This window comes from Neofelis nebulosa, chromosome 8 (genome assembly GCF_028018385.1).
Source record: "Neofelis nebulosa isolate mNeoNeb1 chromosome 8, mNeoNeb1.pri, whole genome shotgun sequence".
Lineage (NCBI taxonomy): Eukaryota > Metazoa > Chordata > Mammalia > Carnivora > Felidae > Neofelis > Neofelis nebulosa.
In genome coordinates, this window is record NC_080789.1 from 25,495,574 (window position 1) to 25,516,981 (window position 21,408).

The 21,408-nt window shown below is 36.0% G+C and overlaps 2 protein-coding genes across 11 annotated transcripts in view; one reads left to right on the top strand and one right to left on the bottom strand.

The window, feature by feature from the left end:
• The window catches only part of USP44 (ubiquitin specific peptidase 44), a 56,106-nt gene extending 42,442 nt beyond the window's left edge, over positions 1 to 13,664 (top strand). For 7 of the 9 annotated variants that reach the window (XM_058741748.1, XM_058741747.1, XM_058741749.1 and 4 more), the window contains 4 exons: positions 2,900 to 3,095; positions 5,243 to 5,351; positions 10,429 to 10,634; positions 11,803 to 13,664. In XM_058741748.1, the coding sequence (XP_058597731.1) occupies positions 2,900 to 3,095; positions 5,243 to 5,351; positions 10,429 to 10,634; positions 11,803 to 12,002 (711 nt within the window). In that variant the 3' untranslated portion in view covers positions 12,003 to 13,664. The remainder of the gene's footprint in view (positions 1 to 2,899; positions 3,096 to 5,242; positions 5,352 to 10,428; positions 10,635 to 11,802) is intronic. The other 2 variants (XR_009265435.1, XM_058741756.1) reach the window with 2 other exon arrangements.
• A 2,186-nt stretch (positions 13,665 to 15,850) lies between these two features.
• The window catches only part of METAP2 (methionyl aminopeptidase 2), a 29,131-nt gene continuing 23,573 nt past the window's right edge, over positions 15,851 to 21,408 (bottom strand). For both annotated transcript variants that reach the window (XM_058741758.1, XM_058741757.1), the window contains exons 7-11: positions 20,812 to 20,906; positions 20,457 to 20,553; positions 18,125 to 18,228; positions 17,246 to 17,361; positions 15,851 to 16,537 (exon numbers count right to left, since the gene is read on the bottom strand). In XM_058741758.1, the coding sequence (XP_058597741.1) occupies positions 16,285 to 16,537; positions 17,246 to 17,361; positions 18,125 to 18,228; positions 20,457 to 20,553; positions 20,812 to 20,906 (665 nt within the window). In that variant the 3' untranslated portion in view covers positions 15,851 to 16,284. The remainder of the gene's footprint in view (positions 16,538 to 17,245; positions 17,362 to 18,124; positions 18,229 to 20,456; positions 20,554 to 20,811; positions 20,907 to 21,408) is intronic.

Below are 21,408 nucleotides of genomic sequence, written 5' to 3' on the forward strand. Positions count from 1 at the left end.
CTTGTTGTGAAAAGGAATCACAAAACCAGGATCTTTAATCCAATTAATAACTCTAATGAGTGGACTTGTTGGTAAACTATTACTAGACATAAGGTTCTCTACTTTTCCATAGCATAGATCTTAAAAATTTTTTTGTTTTAGGCAATTGGCTGTTAGGTCATTTCCTTCCTCTTGCACACCTGCCTCTGTTCCTCATTTCAACTTTCACAGTAATGATACCACCTTTTGTTTTTATAACATTAGCATACTTTGCTAGAATGTAGCTTAAATATTAAAAAAAAAATTTTTTTTTAAGCTTGGGGCACCTGGGTGGCTCAGTCAGTTGAGTGTCTGACTTGATTTTGGCCCAGGTCATGATCCCAGCATCATTGGATGGAGCCACGTGTCAGGCTCTGCACTGACAGCATGGAGCCTGCTTGGGGTTCTCTCTCCCTCTCCGCCCCTCCCCTGCTTGTTCATACACTCTCTCTCTCTCAAAATAAACATTAAAAAAATTTTTTTGAAGCTCTGTGCCCAATGTGGGGCTTGAATTCATGATCCCAAGATTAAGAGTCACATGCTCTACCAACTGAGCCAGCCATGCATGCCTGTAGTTTAAGTATTTCAAATGTAATTATTCCTTGGGTGTATCTGTGATCTTTATTCCACTTAATGTTTCAGAAATGTAAAGATTCTACATTGTGCCAAATAGCAAATTAGAGTTGTTTCTTGTGTTGCATGCAATTTTATTTTTCTACCATTTTTATGCAAAAGCTTAAAATGCACTATTAAGGGTGCCTGGGTGTCTTGGTTGATTAAGCATCCAACTTCAGCTCAGGTCATGATCTCATGATTCATGGGTTCAAGCCCCACATTGGGCCTCACACTGACAGAGCAGAGCCTGGTTGGGATTCCCTCTGTCTGCCTTTCCCCCATCTGCACACACACTCTCTCTCAAAATAAATAAACTTAAAAAAAAGAAAGAGAGGAAAAAAATAATAAAATGCACTATTATAGGAGTGTCTGGCTGGCTCAGTCGGTAGGATATGCAACTCTGGATCCTTGGGGTTGTGAGTTCAAGCCCCATGTTGGGCCTAGAACTTACCTAAAAATTTAAACAAAAAATTTTTTTAATGTACTATTATAAATAGAGGTAATATATAGTCCCCGAGGACCTATATGATACAATAAATCTATGCAGTAAAAGAAAAACCATCCCCTTATCCCATAACTCCACAATCCACATATAAAAACTATTAATATTTTGGTATATTTCCTTCTAGTTTTTTTTTCTTCTGCACATTTATACATATTTTCCCCAACTTGTGTGGTCATGATGAATTTATCTCCTTTCTTCATTTTTTTTTTTTTTTTGTTGTTGTTGTTGAGAGAGAGAGAGAGGGAGAGAGAGGGAATCTTAAGCAGACTTCATGTTCAGCACAGAGCCTGACTGGAGCTCAACATTCACAATCGTGAAATCATGACCTGAACAAAAATCAGGAGGCAGATGGCTAACTGAGCCACCCAGGTGCCTGTAGTTTTTCATTATGATGTAAAGATTTTTCAGTCTTTAGAATATTTTATCCTTTTTTTGTTTTTTACACCATGTCAATGTCCATTATATGTATATACCATAATATATTTACCCATTCCCATATTGTTGACTTGTAAAATAGTTGCAGTTTTTCTGTTATTATAAAGTTATAAGACATTTTTTCTAATGATTTCCTTAAGACAGAACCCTAGAAGTAGCATTATTTTGTCAAAAGGTAGGTCTTTCGATACTTGAGTACAAGTTTCTTTCCAGAAAGAATTTTATATTTTATATTTTGAATAGTGCAAGAGTGCCCGTGTGTTTATTTTTTCTTTTATGGATGACTTGAAATTAATAAAAATTTTTATGCCAGCTTTTTGCTCTCTTCCTTTAGACATGTAATAAACTCTTAGGAATATGGTTATCTCAGGAGATTCAGATGCTTGGTTCCTTTAATAAACTGTTCTCAAAAGGTTAAAACCTGGCCCAAATGAGTCCCCAGACAAACACCAAGAGTGTTCTTTTCTTTGTGTCAATTTGTTAAATCTAAAATCTACATTAGACCTGGCTTCTTTATTTTGTTGCCTGTTTCAGGAATGTAGCTTTATGAAAGAGTTTAGTAATCTATCATGTGGAGATTATTAGATTTGTAGTCTGTCTTCAACATTAAATCCTGCTGAGTGTTTCACTGAAGTTATAAGTCTTTCCCTTTCCAGTTGCTCTATTTCCTATGTCAGTTGTTAGAACTGCCCCGTATTCTTTGTAGTTCCTGTATTTGGTGAAGATTTTGATGTAGTGATGTTTGTTTTAAGTGAGAGTATGATGACACCATTTACATTAAATGTATTGGCTTTTGAAATTATCAGTTGGTAGGGCTTCAAAATCTACACGTACTAATATACTATATATAAAAATATACAAATAGTATTTTATTTGTATCATGGTTAAAAGGTTATAGGGATTTGGAGAGAGAAAATTAGTGAAAGATGAGGAAGGAAAAAGGACAAAGAACAAGTCTAATAATCTAAACATATTAAATTAAATGCATATAAATCTCTTTCACATACACACACATATACCAAATTAAATGAGTCCACAGTTGTCTTTTTTTTTTTTTAAACCTACATTCAGATTTGACTAATGGCCTTGGAGTTTTTTAAATGCCTACTGGTTAAAGCCCACCAGTACATAATGGGTTTAATGACAGTCATTGAAAGGAAAAATTATAATAATAAAAAAATCCCTGAAAATAATACAAAGCAAATTATTCAGAATTCTGATGGTGCATTTTCATAAGAAAAACTAATTTACTGACCTCTATAGTGAAAGGAGTAAGTGTTTTGACAGAAGGATTGTAATCTGAGGAACTAATATTTTTATTTTCAGGTTACATGTGTTGCATGTGACAACAAATCAAATACCATAGAACCTTTCTGGGACTTGTCATTGGAATTTCCAGAAAGATACCAATGCAGTGGAAAAGATATTACTTCCCAGCCATGTCTGGTTACTGAAATGTTGGCCAAATTCACAGAAACTGAAGCTTTAGAAGGAAAAATCTACGTATGTGACCAGTGTAACTGTAAGTAGAGACTATATATTCTCTTTGCTTTTCTAAGATTAGCAAAGAGAAACACAAATGAGAGGAAGCGTAAAAAATTCCTGAAGTAGTAGTTCTGGAAATAAAGTTTGGTAGTTCATCAAAAGAAATTGAGATAGATGTTTCTACTTTATAATTGTCATTTGTGAACTATGTGTTTGTTTTGCCTTCTGATGACATTAAAAGAATTTATCCTATAGTCAATTGTGGAGAGAAAGAATTCATAAAATAAGAAATTTAAACTTAATATGTGAGACAGAATAAAGTAGCAACGGGGAATAGTCAAAGGAAAGCATATTATTTAGTACTGAATGAAATGTTTGCTGAGTCTTTTAGCTACATATCAAAACACTGATCTATAGATAATATGTGCGTATAAGTGTGTGTATGCATAGCTAGATAATAGGACATAATATATAGGGGGACTGCTGTATGGAAATTGGTTTCATGAAAACAAAGATTTAGTCAAAAACCATCTACTGTCTCTTCTATATTAGTCATTGTTCTAATTGCTATGGATAGAAATAAAATACTTTTTAAGGTACTTACATTCCTAATGGAAGAAACAGACAATTAAGATCTATTATGAGAAACTCTGTCATAGAGGTGAGCACAGGAACCCAGCACTGGGGGATGAAACAGCCATTGCAGTTAAAGAGAAGCATCATCCTCCAGGGAAATTGTATATAAAACCATGACAGATCTGTTGTGTCTTTAGCTGGTGTCTATCTTTTCTATCAATGTACATGTGGCATCTTAGTGTTTATACCATATATTTTCAAGTATTCTTTCTAATTTTCATGTCTGGAAAAAATGACTCGAGTTTTAGATACTAAACTTCTAAAGTAATATAAAAGAAATATTGGATGTTCCAGCATTGAAGAAATGTCACATCAATTGATGGTTTTCTTAGAATGGCTTATACTGACATTTTCTGAGTGCTGTCTAATATGAACTCTGTTATAAATATATAACCCCAAGATTTATGAGGTTAGAACAAAATAAACCTTATCAAATTCAAATGGTGAAGTATTTTTTTTCTTGGACATAAATGTGAATGGTCCTAGATGCTTTCATCACCAAATCTGGGAATAGAAAGATACTATGAATGAATACAGAATATGATTTTATAATATGTTTGTGTGTGTTGGGCCTACCAAATAAAGGCCTAAAAGAGCTACTCTAATTTAATACATACAGGCAAGTGTTTAAAATTATAAGTCAGGGAGTTGACATCACTTATCTAGCTATACATGGGCCATATATTCAGGGAGACAATCCAAATGTAGGTCTAGGACATTCAGCAGCCCTGGATTCCTGGATGTCAGGAGTAGAGATTTGGAGGAAAGTCTTCTGGTGGCAAGTGGAGATGGCTTAGAGGATAGCCTCATAGGGGACTGGTTCCACCCCCTACAGGAAAAACAGCTACTGCTGTGACTGGAGTCAGAGCTGCTGTATAAGTTGAAGGACAGCTCCGAGGCATCCAGAGCAAACTTGTAGATAATGGCCCAGCCTGAAGCTGCAGGGTACAATTCATAGGTGAACCTCTAAGAGAAGCAGAGGAGACAACAGAAAGAATCTAAAATGCCACCTGTTTTAAGATTTGTACTAAAATAGCAAAAGCAAGACACCAAGGGAGTCCTCAGACACAGAGCTGGTAAAGGACTGCTGTGCCAGGAAGTGGGGAAGGGTGTTCTGAGCAATTATGAACCTGTCCCCACTGGGATTCTGATTAAATTCAGTAAATGAACTGACCATGATAATTGTTTAAATGAAGAATTTGGGAAGTGTATATTAAAGTATGTTTAGGGAAAGTTTTCTTCTTAATTGGCATAGCCAAATCCATTTTTTAAATATTGTAGCACTATATCATTCTGTTGCCTTATTTGCAGGATTATATTAAATCATGTACTGAATTGTGTACATGTCTGTCTACCTTGACTAGGTCTTAAGTTGTGTGTATGCATGTTTGTACTTACAAGTTTTTTTTTAGAGCAAGTATGTCCTTATCTCTAGCACAGTACAATGCCTGTGACAGAGAAGATGTTTAATAATACATGTCTAAAGTATTTACTCAGCATTTCTTTGTATCTTTAAATTTGATTCTCATTCTGTCTTTGATATCACAGCAAAACGTAGAAGGTTTTCCTCAAAATCAGTTGTACTCACAGAAGCACGAAAACAGCTTATGGTTTGTCACCTACCTCAGGTTCTCAGACTACATCTCAAACGATTCAGGTTAGTAGTAGTGGTATTATAACTACATGCTCCATTTGTTTGTTTGTTTTAAAGATTTTTTATTTTTAAGTAATCTCTACATTCAACGTGGGGTTTGAACTTAACACCATCAAGATCAAGAGTCACATGATATACCAACTGAGCCAGCCAGGCTCCCCTCCAACTTTACACTTCTAATTTAATCATTCCTTGTGCTTATCATGCTTTAAAACTTAACACGCATAATGAATCAAATTTTAGTAGTATATACTGGGCTAGCAGATGACTTAATAACATCTACCTACTTCTGCATTCACTTATTTATTTACTTACTTTTTAAATGTTTACTTGAGAGTGTGTGTGCATGGGGCAGAGAGAGAGGAAGAGAGAGAATCCCAAGCAGAGCTCCAGGTGGGGCTAGATATCAGGAACCATGAGGTCATAACTTGAGCCAAAATTGAGAGTCAGATGCTTGACTGACTGAGCCACCCAGGCACCCCTACTTCTGCTTTTTTTTAAAGACAAAAAAAAATCCTGTCATTATCTCTAGCCTTGACCAGTAAACACTACATTTAATAACTAAACTTCTGATTTGCTTCCCTTGTAGAATACATTGCTAATGAGTCGACCCCTCCCATTTTGGTCTGCTCAGTAATCTTATTCTCCATGTAAGTTTCTGCTTATAGAGTTTAAAATATGCTCAGTGAGGGTATAAAAGTCTTTATAACTTAGAGGATTTGGCTCAATTGCTTCATTCTCAGAAAAATAAGTTCAACTAAGAGCAGTTAACAAAAACAAAAAAAAATTCTAGTGTTCAGAAATATGTTTAATCAGGTGAATTAGTTTGCACAACTGTTGGTTAAGCAAAGCATATGGTTTCATACTTTGTAATAACCATGTTAACCTTAAAGCTTATTCTTCTCTTAAATGACTTTATGTGCCAGGACTTGAAAACTACTGAGACCATGTTTTTCATACATATTGGGTTTTGCTTGTTTAAAGTTTTTTTAATAATTGGGGCGCCTGGGTGGCTCAGTTGGTTAAGGGTCTGACGTCGGCTCAGGTCATGATCTCACGGTTTGTGAGTTCAAGCCCCACATCGGGCTCTGTGCTGACAGTTCAGAGTCTGGAGCCTGCTGTCTCCCTCTCACTCTGCCCCTCCCCACCTCACACTCTGTCTCTCTCTCCTTCAAAAATAAATAAACATTGAAAAATGTAAAGTTTTTTTAATAATTAAAATATTTATTTATTTTAACATTTATTTACTTATTTTTGAGACAGAAGCAGAGCATAAGCAGGGGAGGGGGAGGGAGGGAGGGAGGGAGGGAGGGAGAGAGAGAGAGAGAGCGAGAGAGAGAGAGAGAGAGAGAGAGAGATACAGAATCTGAAGCAGGTTCCTGGCTGCTCTGTTTGTTAGCACAGAGCCCGACGCGGGGCTCGAACTCACCAACTGCTAGACCATGACCCGAGCTGAAGTCAGACACTCAACCAACTGAGCCACCCAGGTGCCCCAATAATATATTTTTTTTAATTCAAACTTTATAGAAGGTAAAGTAAAAGCCCAAAATAAGTACCTCTTTCCTCTCAGTCCCACTTCCCAGAGATATTCACTGTTAACTCTAGTCAGTTATTTCAGTTACTTATTGAAGCTGTTAAAGGTACAGTCAGCAAATAACATGTGAGTGCTGGTTAATGCAAGATGTTCTATATTCTTTGGGGAATATAAAGTAGGTTTTTTCTCAAGATTATAGTCAGGCATGCACAGAAATAGTGGTGAAATAGAAATACTAAGTATCACAAATTATATACAAATTGATTTATCAGAGACTTAGAAGAGGGAGTTAGCTGATGTTCCCAAAGCCTCTCTTTATGGCATAGGGGTCTTTATATTATTCAGACCTCAGTTTATATGTCATCTCTTTAGAGCAGACTTCCCTGACCATCCTACTTAAAAGTAGCACCACTCAGGGAACCTGGGTGGCCCATTCAGTTAAGGGTTCACGTTTGGCTCAGGTCATGATCCCTGGGTTGTGGGATCTAGCCCTGTGTCGGGCTCGTGCTGAGCGTTTAAGATTCTTTCTCCCTCTGCCCCTCACCCTTGCTCAAGCTCTCTCTTTTTTTTCTAAAAAAAAAAAAAAAAAAGGTAGTACCACCCAACCCTCATTATCATATTACCCTATTTCTGCTTAAATGGCAGAACCCATCACCTGCAATTAGTAGTTTACTTATTTCTCTTCCTCTGCTGGTGGAACAGAAGCTCAGTAAGGACAGGAATGTTGTCTATTTCATTCCTGTATCCCAAGGCCCAGAACCAAATTCTGTGCATAGTATTTGGCCGAAAATATTTACTAAGTGAATGAATGGGGCATGTACAGAAGGAGGAGCACTTTAGCCTAAGGGAGCAACGTGAACAAAGGTATGGAGGAAGGAACAGGGAAGGGTATAAACAAAAGGTTTAGTGAAGTCGGGCAAGACCTGCCATTGTGCATAAAATCAAGTGGAGTGGAAACTGGAGGACTAATTAGGAGGTTAATGTTGTATTCCAGGGCCAGGGAGCATGGAGAGGTAAGAACATAAAAGAGATTCTGTAAAGAAAAAACTGAAAGGACTCAAATTTTGGTTACATAAATTGGTACTGAATCGGCTACTGTAAACTGTTAAAGAACTTCCTGTTCTTCATAATTGCTGCTTTAACCTGGTATTTGAAGCTTTCCTTAGAGTTAAACCTGTTTGACTCCCTTTCCATCTTCTGCCCAAAACATTTTTGACCCTTCATGCCATATTTATTTCTGATTCAGAGATTTTGCTTATGCTGCCTTTACCACTTTGTCTTTCTCCTTTTTCTTCATCTTTGAATGAAGATTTGCCAGTGTATAAAATATATAGGATATATAAAAGATAAAAGGGAGAATGGGATTGGACAGGGGCATACAGGAGCCTCTGAAAAGGCATAAGAAATGGAACGTTTCTAGTACCGTAAAAGCTCCCCATGTGTGTCTCCCAGTCTATTCTCTCCCTTCTCTTTGAAGTAAACCACTGTGCACTTAGGGTATAGTGTTATCTTGTTATCATTTTACTGTATTTCTTTTTTTTTGTTTGTTTGTGTTTTATTTATTTTGAGAGAGAGCATGAGTGGGACAGAGAGAGAGTGAGAGAGAATCCCAAGCAGGCTCCGCACTGTCAGTGCAGATCCCAAAACAGGGTTCAAACTCACAAACCTCAAGATCATGATCTGAGGGGCGCCTGGGTGGCTCAGTCAGTTGAGTGTCCAACTTCAGCTCAGGTCATGATCTCATGGTTTGTGAGTTCAAGCCCCACGTCGGGCTCTGTGCTGACAGCTCAGAGCCTGGAGCCTGCTTCCGATTCTGTGTCTCCCTCTGTCTCTGCCCCTCCCCTACTTGTGCTCTGTCTCTCTCAAAAATAAATCATCATTAAAAAATTTTTTTAAAAATCATGATCTAAGCTGAAATCAAGAGTTGGACACTTAACCCACTGAGCCACCCAGGCACCCACATTTTACTGTATCAGCAGAAAAAAACTGGGTGCCAAACTTATCAATAGGAATCAATTGTCTATTTAGATGGCATACAAGTGTTTATTGAGCATTATTAAATAATGTAAGGTTTGAATTTTATGGTTAAATAAAATATAAACTTGTGAATGATAAGAATTATAGGAACTTACGTTAAGCAAGTGCCTTTTTTTTTTAACGTGCTTGGTCTTCCATCCTGACTAAAGGTGCACTGGATGTAGGATTTTTCATACATTTCATGGGGAAGGATTGGGATATGAGTCTTAGTCCATTTAATTTGCAAGTCTCACCTTTGGTTCCATACCAGTTTATATCGTACTGATAGCATCTTCACATATTTAGACTTCACAAAACCTATCTATATTCCTTTCTCCTTTGTCTACTTATTTTTATCCATCATAACTTCATGTTTTAGTACTTTAATGCTATTATATTTTCATCAATGGCTGTCTTTTGTCTCTGCACCACAGTACCCCAAGCTGCATTATAATCCCTTCTAAGAACAACCATGTATTACATTATTTTCCCTTGTAGCACCAGCTCATACTCTGTGTATGATAAAAACATTGTTTGCCATGTTTTGATCTAGTACCAAGAAGGATGACCAACAGGCTGGGAAAAGGACAGTATAGAGGCACTATTAGAGTTCTATCCCTAATAAGTATTTTGCTGACTTACAAGGAAGGGTCACAGTTCCTTTTTTTTTTTTTTTTTTTTAAGAGCTCTGAAGTGTTCTGAGGAATTAGAGGTTTTGTTCTGTTTTTTTCTCCACATCTGGCCAAGAAGGATCCAGAGTATATTTCCCAAGTACAAACTCTAGCTTCTGGGGTATCTCCCTTATGGTGTGACAAGGCAACAGAGAATTAAAAACCTTTTGGTGGGCACCTGGCCGGTCAGTTGGTGGAGCCTACAACTCTTGGTCTTGGGGTTGTGAGCTCAAGTCCTGTGTTGGGTGTAGAGATTATTTAAAATCTTTAGGGGTGCCTGGGTGGCTCAGTCAGTTGAGCATCCGACTCTTGATTTCAGCTCAGGTCATGATCCTAGGTTTGTGGGTTCCAGCCCCGTGTCAGGCTCTGTGCTGACAGTGCAAAGCCTGCTTAGAATTCGTTTCTCCCCTTCTCTGCCCCTACCCCACTCGCACTCTGTAAGTCTCTTTCAAAATAAATAAATAAACCTTTAAAAGATTTTTTTAATGAAAAATAAATACAATCTCTAAAAAAAATAAATAAAAATTTAAAAACCCTTTGGTACTTTAAATTAATCCATTAGAAGGGGGAAACTGCCACAGGGCCGTAATTTCCTTCCTATATTAATTTTCTTCCTGTATTATCATCTAACTACAGAAGGCAGATACTTTAAAACCTGACTAGACCTGTTTAATAAGCCTAAATTCTTCCATTTATAGCCACCTTCAGCATTGAAAGGATTTTATATTTACATTATTTTACATATGATACTTTGTATTCTATACTGAGACCTATTATTATGACTGTCTGAACCTGGCACATGTTTATATTCCATTGATTTTTTTTTTTTTTTAATAATTTTACCCTGGTTTGTTCACAGGTGGTCAGGACGTAATAACCGAGAGAAAATTGGTGTTCATGTTGGCTTTGAAGAAATCTTAAACATGGAGCCTTATTGCTGCAGGGAATCCCTGAAATCCCTCAGACCAGAATGTTTTATCTATGACTTATCTGCTGTAGTAATGCACCATGGGAAAGGATTTGGCTCAGGACACTACACTGCCTACTGCTATAATTCTGAAGGAGGTATAGATGGGTAGATGGGGAAAAGTATTTTATCTTGGGTCAAATTTGGAAGCTGGAGTTCAGGCTTTACAATTTCTAAATTGACCACTAAATCATCTTAAGTGAAGCCACTTGACCTTTTGTTTTCTTTCAAGAATACTTCCATAGTTCATTAAAAAACTGAGAGTTTGTGCAGAAAATGGATATTTTCTGCAGGATTGTAGTAGTTTTGACTTTCAAAGGCTGTAGCAATAAGATAGTAAGAATGGTTGCATTAATTCAGTGCTATCTTTTTTTATATAATTTTTTTCATGTTTATTTATGAGAGAGAGAGAGAGAAAGAGAGAGAAAGAGCACTAGTGGGGGAGGGCAGAGACGAAGACACAGAATCCAAAGCAGGCTCCAGGCTCCCAATTGTCAGCACAGAGCTTGAACTCACGAACTGTGGGATCATGACCTGAGCCGAAATCGGACACTTAACCAACTGAGCCACCCAGGCACCCTAGTGCTATCTTTTATTACAGGCGTTATTTCTAAGGGCAAGTCCTCTGTTTACTGGTTTCATCTAGTTAATTTTGCTAGAGAACAGACCATCTAATAAACTGGGATCACAGATACTTAGAATAAACTCTGAGTTTAGGTTTTAACAAAACTCACTTTAATTTACTGCCTCCATGGACCCTCAAGGACAGTCTTCATAGGTAACAAGTGACTTAGGGTTTTTTTATTTCCCTTCCTTACCTACTATTGAACGAAGACTGAGCCTCCACATTCATACCATTTCCCTTCACCCTACACAAAATAAACACAAAAGACGTGTGGACAGAAAGCCCACATAATCCACGAAGGCAATTAATTTAACAATAAACTACCAAGAGTGAATTGTACACTGTTTGCTTTACAGTATGACTAGTAGCAAAAGCATTAACTGGTAACCTGGAATTAAAGATTGTGTCAGGTGAACTAATCAGATTCTTTAACTTAAAACTACTTGTAGAATAAAGGTAGATAAATCCAGAGTAACATACTGCCCAAACTATTTAAAAGAAAGGAGTTGGCTAATTATTTTCCCTTCAAAGAAACTTTAACTCTTACTGAAACTAATACCTTTAAATCCATTTTAATTTATACTAGAAACTTCTAAAATTCCTTTATAAACATTAAGGTATATTTCTGTGCTTCACTCTAGGGTTCTGGGTACACTGCAATGATTCCAAGCTAAGCATGTGCACTATGGATGAAGTATGCAAGGCCCAAGCTTATATCTTGTTTTATACCCAGCGAGTTACTGAGAATGGACATTCTAAACTCTTGCCTCCAGAACTCCTGTCTGGTAGCCAACATCCCAATGAAGAAGCTGATACCTCTTCTAATGAAATCCTTAGCTGATCCAAAGACAGTGGGGCTTTCTTCTTGTGATTTTATATATACTTTTTAAAAGGGCTTACAATTTTGAGCTTCATTGTTTTAATTTTTTACTTAGGATTCAGTGCACAGTTTCTACATTTTGTATCCACAACAAAACTGTTTTTACAGAGACAAAATTAGCATAAACATGTATATCAATGACAGCAGGTAACTAACCTTTTCTCAAGTACTTGGGAGTTTTAAACTTTCAGTGTTTACTTCATACTGGCATTACTTCTTTTATATTTTCATGTCTTAATTGGCTCAGATCATGAATTTGTGCAATCTTTTACTGAAGTTCAGGTGGCATCATTTTATACATTTTTTAATTTAGCTTTTGTAGGTATTTTCTATACAAATTCTTATTAGGTGGAAATTAGATAGTCTTCACTAATGATATTACCAAAAAAGAAAAAATTTCTTTCAGGCCATTTGCATAGTGAAGTTACCTCTGCCCCTTGAAGGCAGTTAAACTACTACATTCACTGTGAAATACCAAGGTATTACCTAAATACTCATCAGTCACACAAATTGATACTCCTGAGGCTTTGTGTGTTACAGGACTCAGAACAAACATTCCTTTGGTTAAAGGAACTTCATTTTTTTCAAAAATGTATTAAGTTTTAATAATTGTTCTTTATTTGGCATAGTCAAACTTCATACAAATGAAAATGACAGCTTTATAAGTAGTATATTTAAATTACTTCAGTACTGTGGACATGAAAACAATGATGGCTCGGACTTATAATGATTTGTTTGGCAGCAAACAGGTTTGTCCAGATTCTAATAAAGCAGTCTTATCAAAAATCTGAATTCAGCAGTGTATTATGGTAAGCAAGTACAGTTTAACTTGGATATGAGGTTTTTTTGTATGTTTAACATTAGATCTCTTAAAAGCTTTGTACTGTATCATATCTTGAGATTTTTAGTTTAAAGGAAAAAAATAAGTCTTCTTGAAGAGAAAAAATTGCTTAGGACAGAGAAGATAATTGTTCAAAATTGGCAACTGGGCAAGATGTTCATCATTTTTCTAAATAATTTTTCTAAATCTCATTTTCTAAATCGGCTTGGATTACTCTTGCTCCAATTATGTGAAGACTAGGAACCTCAGATGTTCAAATACTTGGCCCTTTTAAAAAAAACTATCTAAACTTCCATTTTATTATAAATATGTTATGAAATACTCTTTGCTCTTCCCAAATAATCTTACTAGATCTCTTTAAAATCCTACTGCTGCTAATTTATCATCCACTAACCTCTATAGATCAGCTATTTCACATCTTAGCTCAGTGTTAACCACTGGAAGATCATTTATTCTTTTTAGGTTTGCTTGTAGGTTAAAATCTTCATGAAAGATAATACCCTATAGAATGCTGTTTTTTGCCAGTGTTCATCTATTAAGTATAAGCTTGAAAAGGACCTCTATTAGTAAATTTTCCTTAAATTTCAGAGAGCCAAGTTGCTGGGGCAGCTGATGATGAAGTGCAATGAGAATTTATCACTGAACAGACAAGTCATTTATGCCAAAATACAGCCTGAGTATTAAATGGCTAAAGTTTAAAATCTTTCACTTAATTACCTATGCAAGTTGTTACCTCAACTGTTAACGTAATTATACCTCATTAAAGATTTATGTGGTCAAGATACCTGAGTCTAGCCTTTTTTAATTTCAAGGATTACTTTATACTTGGGTAAACTGCTATACACTTTAGCACCTGGTTTTAGGGAGATAATTTAAAGACAACTCTGGAAGATCTGCTGTTTGTAATGGTATAGATGTTTCAGTACTTATTTCAATATAAAAATATATGAGAAAGAAAGTGACTTACCCTTTTACTTTTTTTTTTTAAAGGTATACACACCTATATGTATGCATATAGCTTTTTTTTTTTTTAATTTTTTTTTTAAACCTTTATTGATTTTTGAGACAGAGAGAGAGAGAGAGAGAGAGAGCATGAACGGGGGAGGTTCAGAGAGATGGAGACACAGAATCTGAAAAAGGCTCCAGGCTCTGGGCTGTCAGCACAGAGCCCAACGTGGGGCTCGAACTCACAGACTGTGAGATCATGACCTGAGCTGAAGTCAGACGCTCAACCGACTGAGCCACCCAGGCGCCCGAGCCTTTTACTTTTTAATCCTGCAAAACTAAAACCTAGGCGGAAGACTATGTGTGTGAGGTCAAGGGGGTATATGGGAACCCTGTACTTGATGCTCAATTTTGCTACAAACTTAAAATGGATATAAAAAGATGTATTAAATTTACAAAACCAAAACCTAGCCAATGAACAGAAACTTAAATTTCTTATTGTACATCTTAGTGTAGACTTCTACATTCGGCTAAGTTGATCTAACAAAAAACAACGTGTTTTGGTTGTAAAATAATTTACTAAAGGCACTATTTGTTAAACATCAACTAATAATTTGTTACTAATAAGGTACATCATTGTAAACATAACAAAATGATTTCAAGAGATACATGGCTAGTAGGTAAACAATACAATGTTTTTAAGTGACAGCTTTCCTATTTACAAGATCATATTTCTTCCAGCTATTCCAGGGGCATGCAGCGATGCTACTGCTCACAAGAGTTACTAGGAAGAGAGCTTGGAGGTTATAACTGGTTTGAGATCCCTACTGCTAAAGAGAGGTCTTATAATGCTCCAATATTCTTCATTCACAGGGTAAATTATAAAACTCTTGAGCATAGAAATTGAGATACTTTATATCTCCCACCAAAACACATCAAAGTAGTATGGACTCAGAACCCCAAGAGAACTAGCTGGAGGGCCCAAGCCCTATAACATGTCTAAGCATGAGCTTGTGAGCTCTGCCACTAGCACATCACAGAAACTGGAGAAAATAATCTGAAAGTAGCTATTGAACATTAGCACCATAATAAACATGGCTCATATAACTGAAAACTAGATTGTTTACCCCACAAGACAACATTTATAGCTCTAATGCTATATATATAATAAATGATCTAAGTACAGAAATCCAGTTTTTCTTCCTATGAGAAAAACATTAAACAAAATACAAACTAAACAGCATCCCAGAGGCAGTGAATCTTATTGTGCTAAAGCATATACAAATTAAGGCTTTACCTTGGTACATAAACAATTTTGAAATTGTGTTGGAACATCCCCAACAAATCGGTTACAAAGAATTCAGGCAATTTGTTCAAGAATCTGTAGTGGGACTCAGTTTAAATAAGTAAATATTAGGTATCTTACATTCAACTTACGCACTTAGCTGCCATAATTAGTGTAACTGAAATGCCACTAGTTTTTAATTCAAGCCAGTCAAGGGGCAGGGTGAATTTGATTCATTAATGGAAATGCCTAATAGTTCAATTTAACGTTTCTAATTATAGCAAGATCCAAGTATGGGAAGTTTTCCTGTTCTAGTGTTTGTAGTCTTAAATGCCCTTTTGGTTTATTGAGCAAGCTAAATACATTTCCTGATAAAAACTACCACTGGATAAAGGATCTAAATGTTGAGATTTTACTAAATCAAGGTTTCAAGTTGGTACAATGTTGTCTACTAGGTCATGTTTCAATTAATCTTCATAATGTCCTGGGAAAAAAATGAAAGACAAAGACTAATATGGTTCTAAAAAGAAAACAAAGGCAAACCATTCCTAAAGCTTTATATTAATTTGTGAAGATTTTCCCACATTATGCATGTGTAGATCTTGTTTTAGCCATTATGTCAGAAGAAAAGTTTCAGTGTAGAGGTCTACAATCCAGATAAAAGGCTCTACATTTCCCTACGTTAAGTTCAGCTATTTCCTGTGCAGAATTATAACCACAGACATTGAAATGTAGCTCTCAGATCTGAAAATGTCTTTATTTTTTAGAAAATGGATTCCAGGAAGGTTAAAAAGCAATACCAGAGGGTATAGGTGCAGAATTGGATGTAGTCATTCAAAGCATTCAATTAAGAATATGGCAATATAAATATCTGAAAAGCTTCTCTTAGGTGTTTAAAACAAAAAATGTGTAAGTCATTCCTAACTAATTTGAGCTTTATAGCATTTCCTAGATGGGAAAAACAGTTAACATTTGAAAGTCCTGAAAGCTTTTTCCTTGGCTAATTACATTAGATGGTTTGCATTTGATCAAAGTCCTTCCTTTTTAAACATGGATAAAAGCATTACATAGGTCCACTGTTAAACAGACAAACATGTTGCAATTAATTGTGGTATAATGTACTCCAACAAAGCTTAGAAAATAAAAGATGTTGAGGCGGCTTTGGACTAAGTTTAATAGTCATCTCCTCTGCTGACAACTTCTTTACACGTTGGACGCAACAGTATGGTATGTTCAAACTGTGCTGTATATGATCCTTTAATGTCACATAATGGTGGATATGGATCTACAATGCCCAAGTCACACAGATTCTTCAGAGCCATCAAGTATTTACTTTCTCCCAAGCGATCCAGCCATCTGCGGCAGAAGGCAAGGGTGCCAAAGTTTTCATTGATGACATTTAACAAGTGTTTTGTTCTTGGAAGCCTAAGAGGAGAAAATCCAAAATTAACAGGTGACTAAAAAGTTACCAACTCATTTTCCCCATTAAGGAAAACTCATATGGTAGCTGTGGTTTTACTTGGTAATTAACTTCAAAAAAACTTTTTGTCTCTTTCAACATTCAAAAGTCAGAATGTATAACAGCCCATACCTAATTATAGATGGCAGCTGAATGGGAGACCACCTGAAGACTATCTTACGTATTTATTTATGTGTCTACACATGTGTGTGTTAAATTCCCAGTAGAGACTCATCAACAGTATTATGGTGGTTAATTTCCTTTTTTGTGCACCAAGCTGAAAGACCTGCACATAAAGGAGGTATAAATCCATCCTTCAACCATCTTCTCCAAAAAGTTTAAGGGGGAAAAAAAGGTAAAAATAGAAAGTTTATCAATAGGAATATATTAAGAACAAAAACCTAGAAATGCCAGCAAAATGATTCTCTCTGAAAGTATTAACAATTATTAGAAACTGGATCTGAAGAGAATACTTGCCTATATCATTTTCATCTCAGTTAAGATTTTTAACAGGCCAATTTCCTTGCTGTATTATAAAAATCCACACAACTTACTGGTAGGCTATAGAACTGTACATTAATGAATATACCACTGTGAACGTTTGTCACATTTTTAAAAATGCTACTAACTGGGAAAAGAAGCTTAATACTCCTATAAAAACAACAGTCTCTCACCTTATTGGCACATGTCCAACATCAAAATTTTTCATATAATGTGAACATTCCATATCATCATGAACAACGCCTTTTCCTGTGCTTCCAAAGGTTTCAATGGCATACACTTCTCCTTCCTAAAGAATATGTAAGGTCAAGGGGAGAGAAGAAAAATTCAGAACCAATTAAAATTGCCATTTGTCAACTTCAGGCTGAGGTTATTATTTACTTCATATAAAAAACAACATGAGGGGCGCCTGGGTGGCGCAGTCGGTTAAGCATCCGACTTCAGCCAGGTCACGATCTCGCGGTCCGTGAGTTCGAGCCCCACGTCAGGCTCTGGGCTGATGGCTCGGAGCCTGGAGCCTGTTTCCGATTCTGTGTCTCCCTCTCTCTCTGACCCTCCCCCGTTCATGCTCTGTCTCTCTCTGTCCCAAAAATAAATAAAAAACGTTGAAAAAAAAAATTAAAAAAAAAAAACAACAAACCAACAATAACAACATGAAATAACCTCCTGGTAGTCATCCACCCTTCCTTGCTTTATCTCCTTAGCACTTTTTGGTCTATGTCCTCCTATTGGAATGTAGGCTTTATACAGGCAGGGAATTTTATTTTGTTCACTACTACATCCTCAGTGACTACTAAAGAGACTGGCATCTAAGAGATGCTTAGTAAATACTCATTAAGTGTTGAATGAACAATCCTCTGACATACCCAACTTCCATAGCTGACTGAGCCCTGGCCTGACCAGACACAATTTGCATACTTGCACAGACCAGTAAAGATGGCAAATTAATTTTGCTCAACATACTATATACTCAACTATCACTAACTTTAGTTTAGGAAAAAAAAAAATCAGAATGCTTCACAATAAACACTTTGTATGTATGGCATACATACCTCCATTCTTGTAGCCTCTCCTCCTTTCACGATGGGCACTGTTTTCCCAGCATGTATTCTATACGGCCCAATTGAATGTCCGTTTAGGTTACGGATTGGTTTCACTGGCATAATAGGAAAACAGTTATTCAAGGTTTCCAGAAGCACAAACAGATCTCTTGGCTTTCTGGCACAGAGTTCAAGCATTGATTTAAAAACGATATGGCACTACTAAATAACCTCGCATTGACATAGTTAAATACAAACTGGAAAACTAGCAGAATATAGAAAAGATGTTACTTGCAATTTACTAAAAACTAGAAGGGAGTAAAGGGGGATGATGGGAAAAGAAAAAACTATGTGATGAGGTAACAATGGGGGGTCATCTAAGGAGGTATTGTTTTTCATTCGTTTTTAACTTGTTTTTTTTTTTTTTTATTTAATCTCTACGCCGAACATGGGGTTCAAACCCACAACCTTGAGATAAAGTCACACACTCCTTGGACTGAGCCAGCCAAGTGCCCTTAAGGAGGTACTGTTAATATAAAGTTATATTACACAGTACATGTCATGTACACAGTGATTACAAACAAAAAATATTTTTACAGTTATGGACCAAAAGGTAATGTGACAATGTGGATACTGTGTCGAAATGATAGGATGTAAAACCTTACATTTTTTTTTTTTTTTTTTTTTCACAAACCAACTCATACAGTTTTTTCTTCAGTTGACAAAGGGCGGGGTTGGACTTCCAGTCCTAGGGCTTGAAGATCCCAGGACACAAAATGAATCTAGCAGGACTGCCACCAGGGTGTAGAAAATTCCAGAAAGCTTTGGCCTACATAGTGGAATCCACACACCTCCCTATCTTAAATTTTACAATTATAGCACATTCCAAATGTTAATAAGGAAAATCCAAACAACTCCAAGGTCTTGAGACCAATTACAGAACAAACTGTGGTATATTCACGACAATGGAATACTAAACAATAAAAATGAAAGGTTGGGGATACACTGAACAACAAAATAAAACCTAAAGAAAAAAGAACAACAGGCACAATTATATACATATTGTTTTATTATTATATATGTAAAAGTTAAGCACAAATATACTGTTGTTTAAGGATGCATAGTTAGATACTAAAGACAAAGAAAAGCAAATGTAAATACTTTAGTACTCAAGACTTTGGTTTGCTAGAGGAAGACTGCTATAATTCAAAAGAGTATTCAGAATTGAAGGGCTTTTGGAATGCTGACAATATTCTACTTCTCAAGGGATAAAATTACATAACTTTTACAGTTGTTTAACTGAATTTTTGTGTTGCATGTATTTTCAGTGATATTCCACAATAAAAATGGTTTAAAAAAAAAAATCTATCTCTGCAGTGCTAGAATTCCAGTACGAGTTGCCTTTCTTTTAAGGCAGAATTAGGTAGCAAGGTTTTTTCAACTCTACAACAATGAAACAATGACAATTATATTGATTGTACTGTACAAATGATTGATTTGCACTGATGTTTACAGGATTACGGATTTGTGAGCAACAAGGACATACACCATCAGGTTGCAGAGGAAGAATACCTTCTGCAGTTGGTAGAAACACAGTAGTCTATCAGTATCAACAAGGTCAGGCAAAGAATGCTAAATAAATCATGTGAATTTACAGAGGTCAAGGAGGTATGAATGTCTCTGCTCAGATGACTACAAGGGAGAGGCAGGATTTGGTTAAAGGAAATGTGGGAAACACTCCTTAAGAAAGTTATTAGAATAAATATACTCACTAAAAAATAAAAATAAATAAAAATAAAATTAAAAAGTTATTAGAACAGTAGTTAGAGAGAGCAGTGAGCACAGATCAGGAAGGACAGTGGTTAGACCCTGAGAGCTGGGAAAGCAGCACAAAGCACAGGTGACTCTGGGACTGTGTACCTAAGGCAGTGGCTGGGAAAGACCAAGAGGCAAAGGGAATAAAGATTAAAGAAAAAACACACAAGGAATTAACTGGACTCCAAATTCTGAATTCAACTTAAAAAAAAAAAAGGTGAAGGGCTCATCAATGGAATGAGTCCCTGGCTTCTTTTTAAGCCTCAATTTGACTTAGTCACAGAAAACCAAGTCTACATTTTGGCCATTCTCAGATAAATCCCTGGGTATCTTATCAGCTACCACCGCAGCTCGGCAAGAGTTCCCACCTAGTGACCACAGTTTTCCTAATAAGATGAAGTTATTTTCCCTCCATTTTCCCTCTTTATATTCCCAGGAGATAAAGAAAGCACTCAACACTACTTTGTAAAATTAATTCTGCAAGAGGTCACATGCATTTCAAAATAATATTCATTTTTTAAAAACATACCTTGGTATGTCTTCCCATCTATTTCAACCTCATAGGATTCCATAACTTCTTGGATGGCCTCACCAACATCACACAGACGGACATCAATTCCAGCACACTAAAAACAAAATGATATATATACTTGTTACTCAAAATGCATAATTTTATTACAATTAGTATTCTAAAATAAGGGACAATTAGATAAACTGCTTTGTATATTATAACTTCCTTTATAAAAACCTTTGGTATATTATACTAGAATTGTTCACTTAAAACCCTAAGGGCAGTGGACCAGTCTTACGTAATCCAAAGACCTTCAACAGGCTATAAAATGCTCAAAATACATTGAATGAAATTGTGCTTCCAGTTCACATACCTTTATTCCAGTGTTAGTGGCATCTTTTACAGCTTTTAATAATGTATCATATTTCGGATTAAAAGTAACAGTAAAAGCACAGTCAATAATCCTACCTGAAAGAGAAAATTCTTCTTTAAGTTGATGTATCAGCTAGTCAATTTGTCTACTGCATCTATTCTATTAATCTGCCTAGTTAACATGCAAATAAAACGATGGGCTCAAAAGAAGGCAGCAGTCCAAGTACCCACACAGCATTCAAAATCAAAGTGAAAAAAAGTATAAATAAGTTATATAAAAGTTTCACAATGCAAAGACTAATTCCAGGGTCAGTATGTAACATTTTAAGATAGCACCAATATAGTACTAACCTAGATGGATAAGCAAAAATATAAACAGAAACAAATCAAAAAGAGAAAAACCTGGGGACTAAGGAACAGTAATGTGGGCAGAGAAAATGTAAAGGTCTACAGACGCCAATCAGTACAGCTTCTGCAATTTAGCAAAACCTCAGGTAAGTACTTTATCTGAACTTTATTTTCTTTATCTGAACTTTATTTTCTCACCTAAGTGAGATAAAAGGTACTCACCCAACAAGGTTTGGGGGCAGAATTTAGA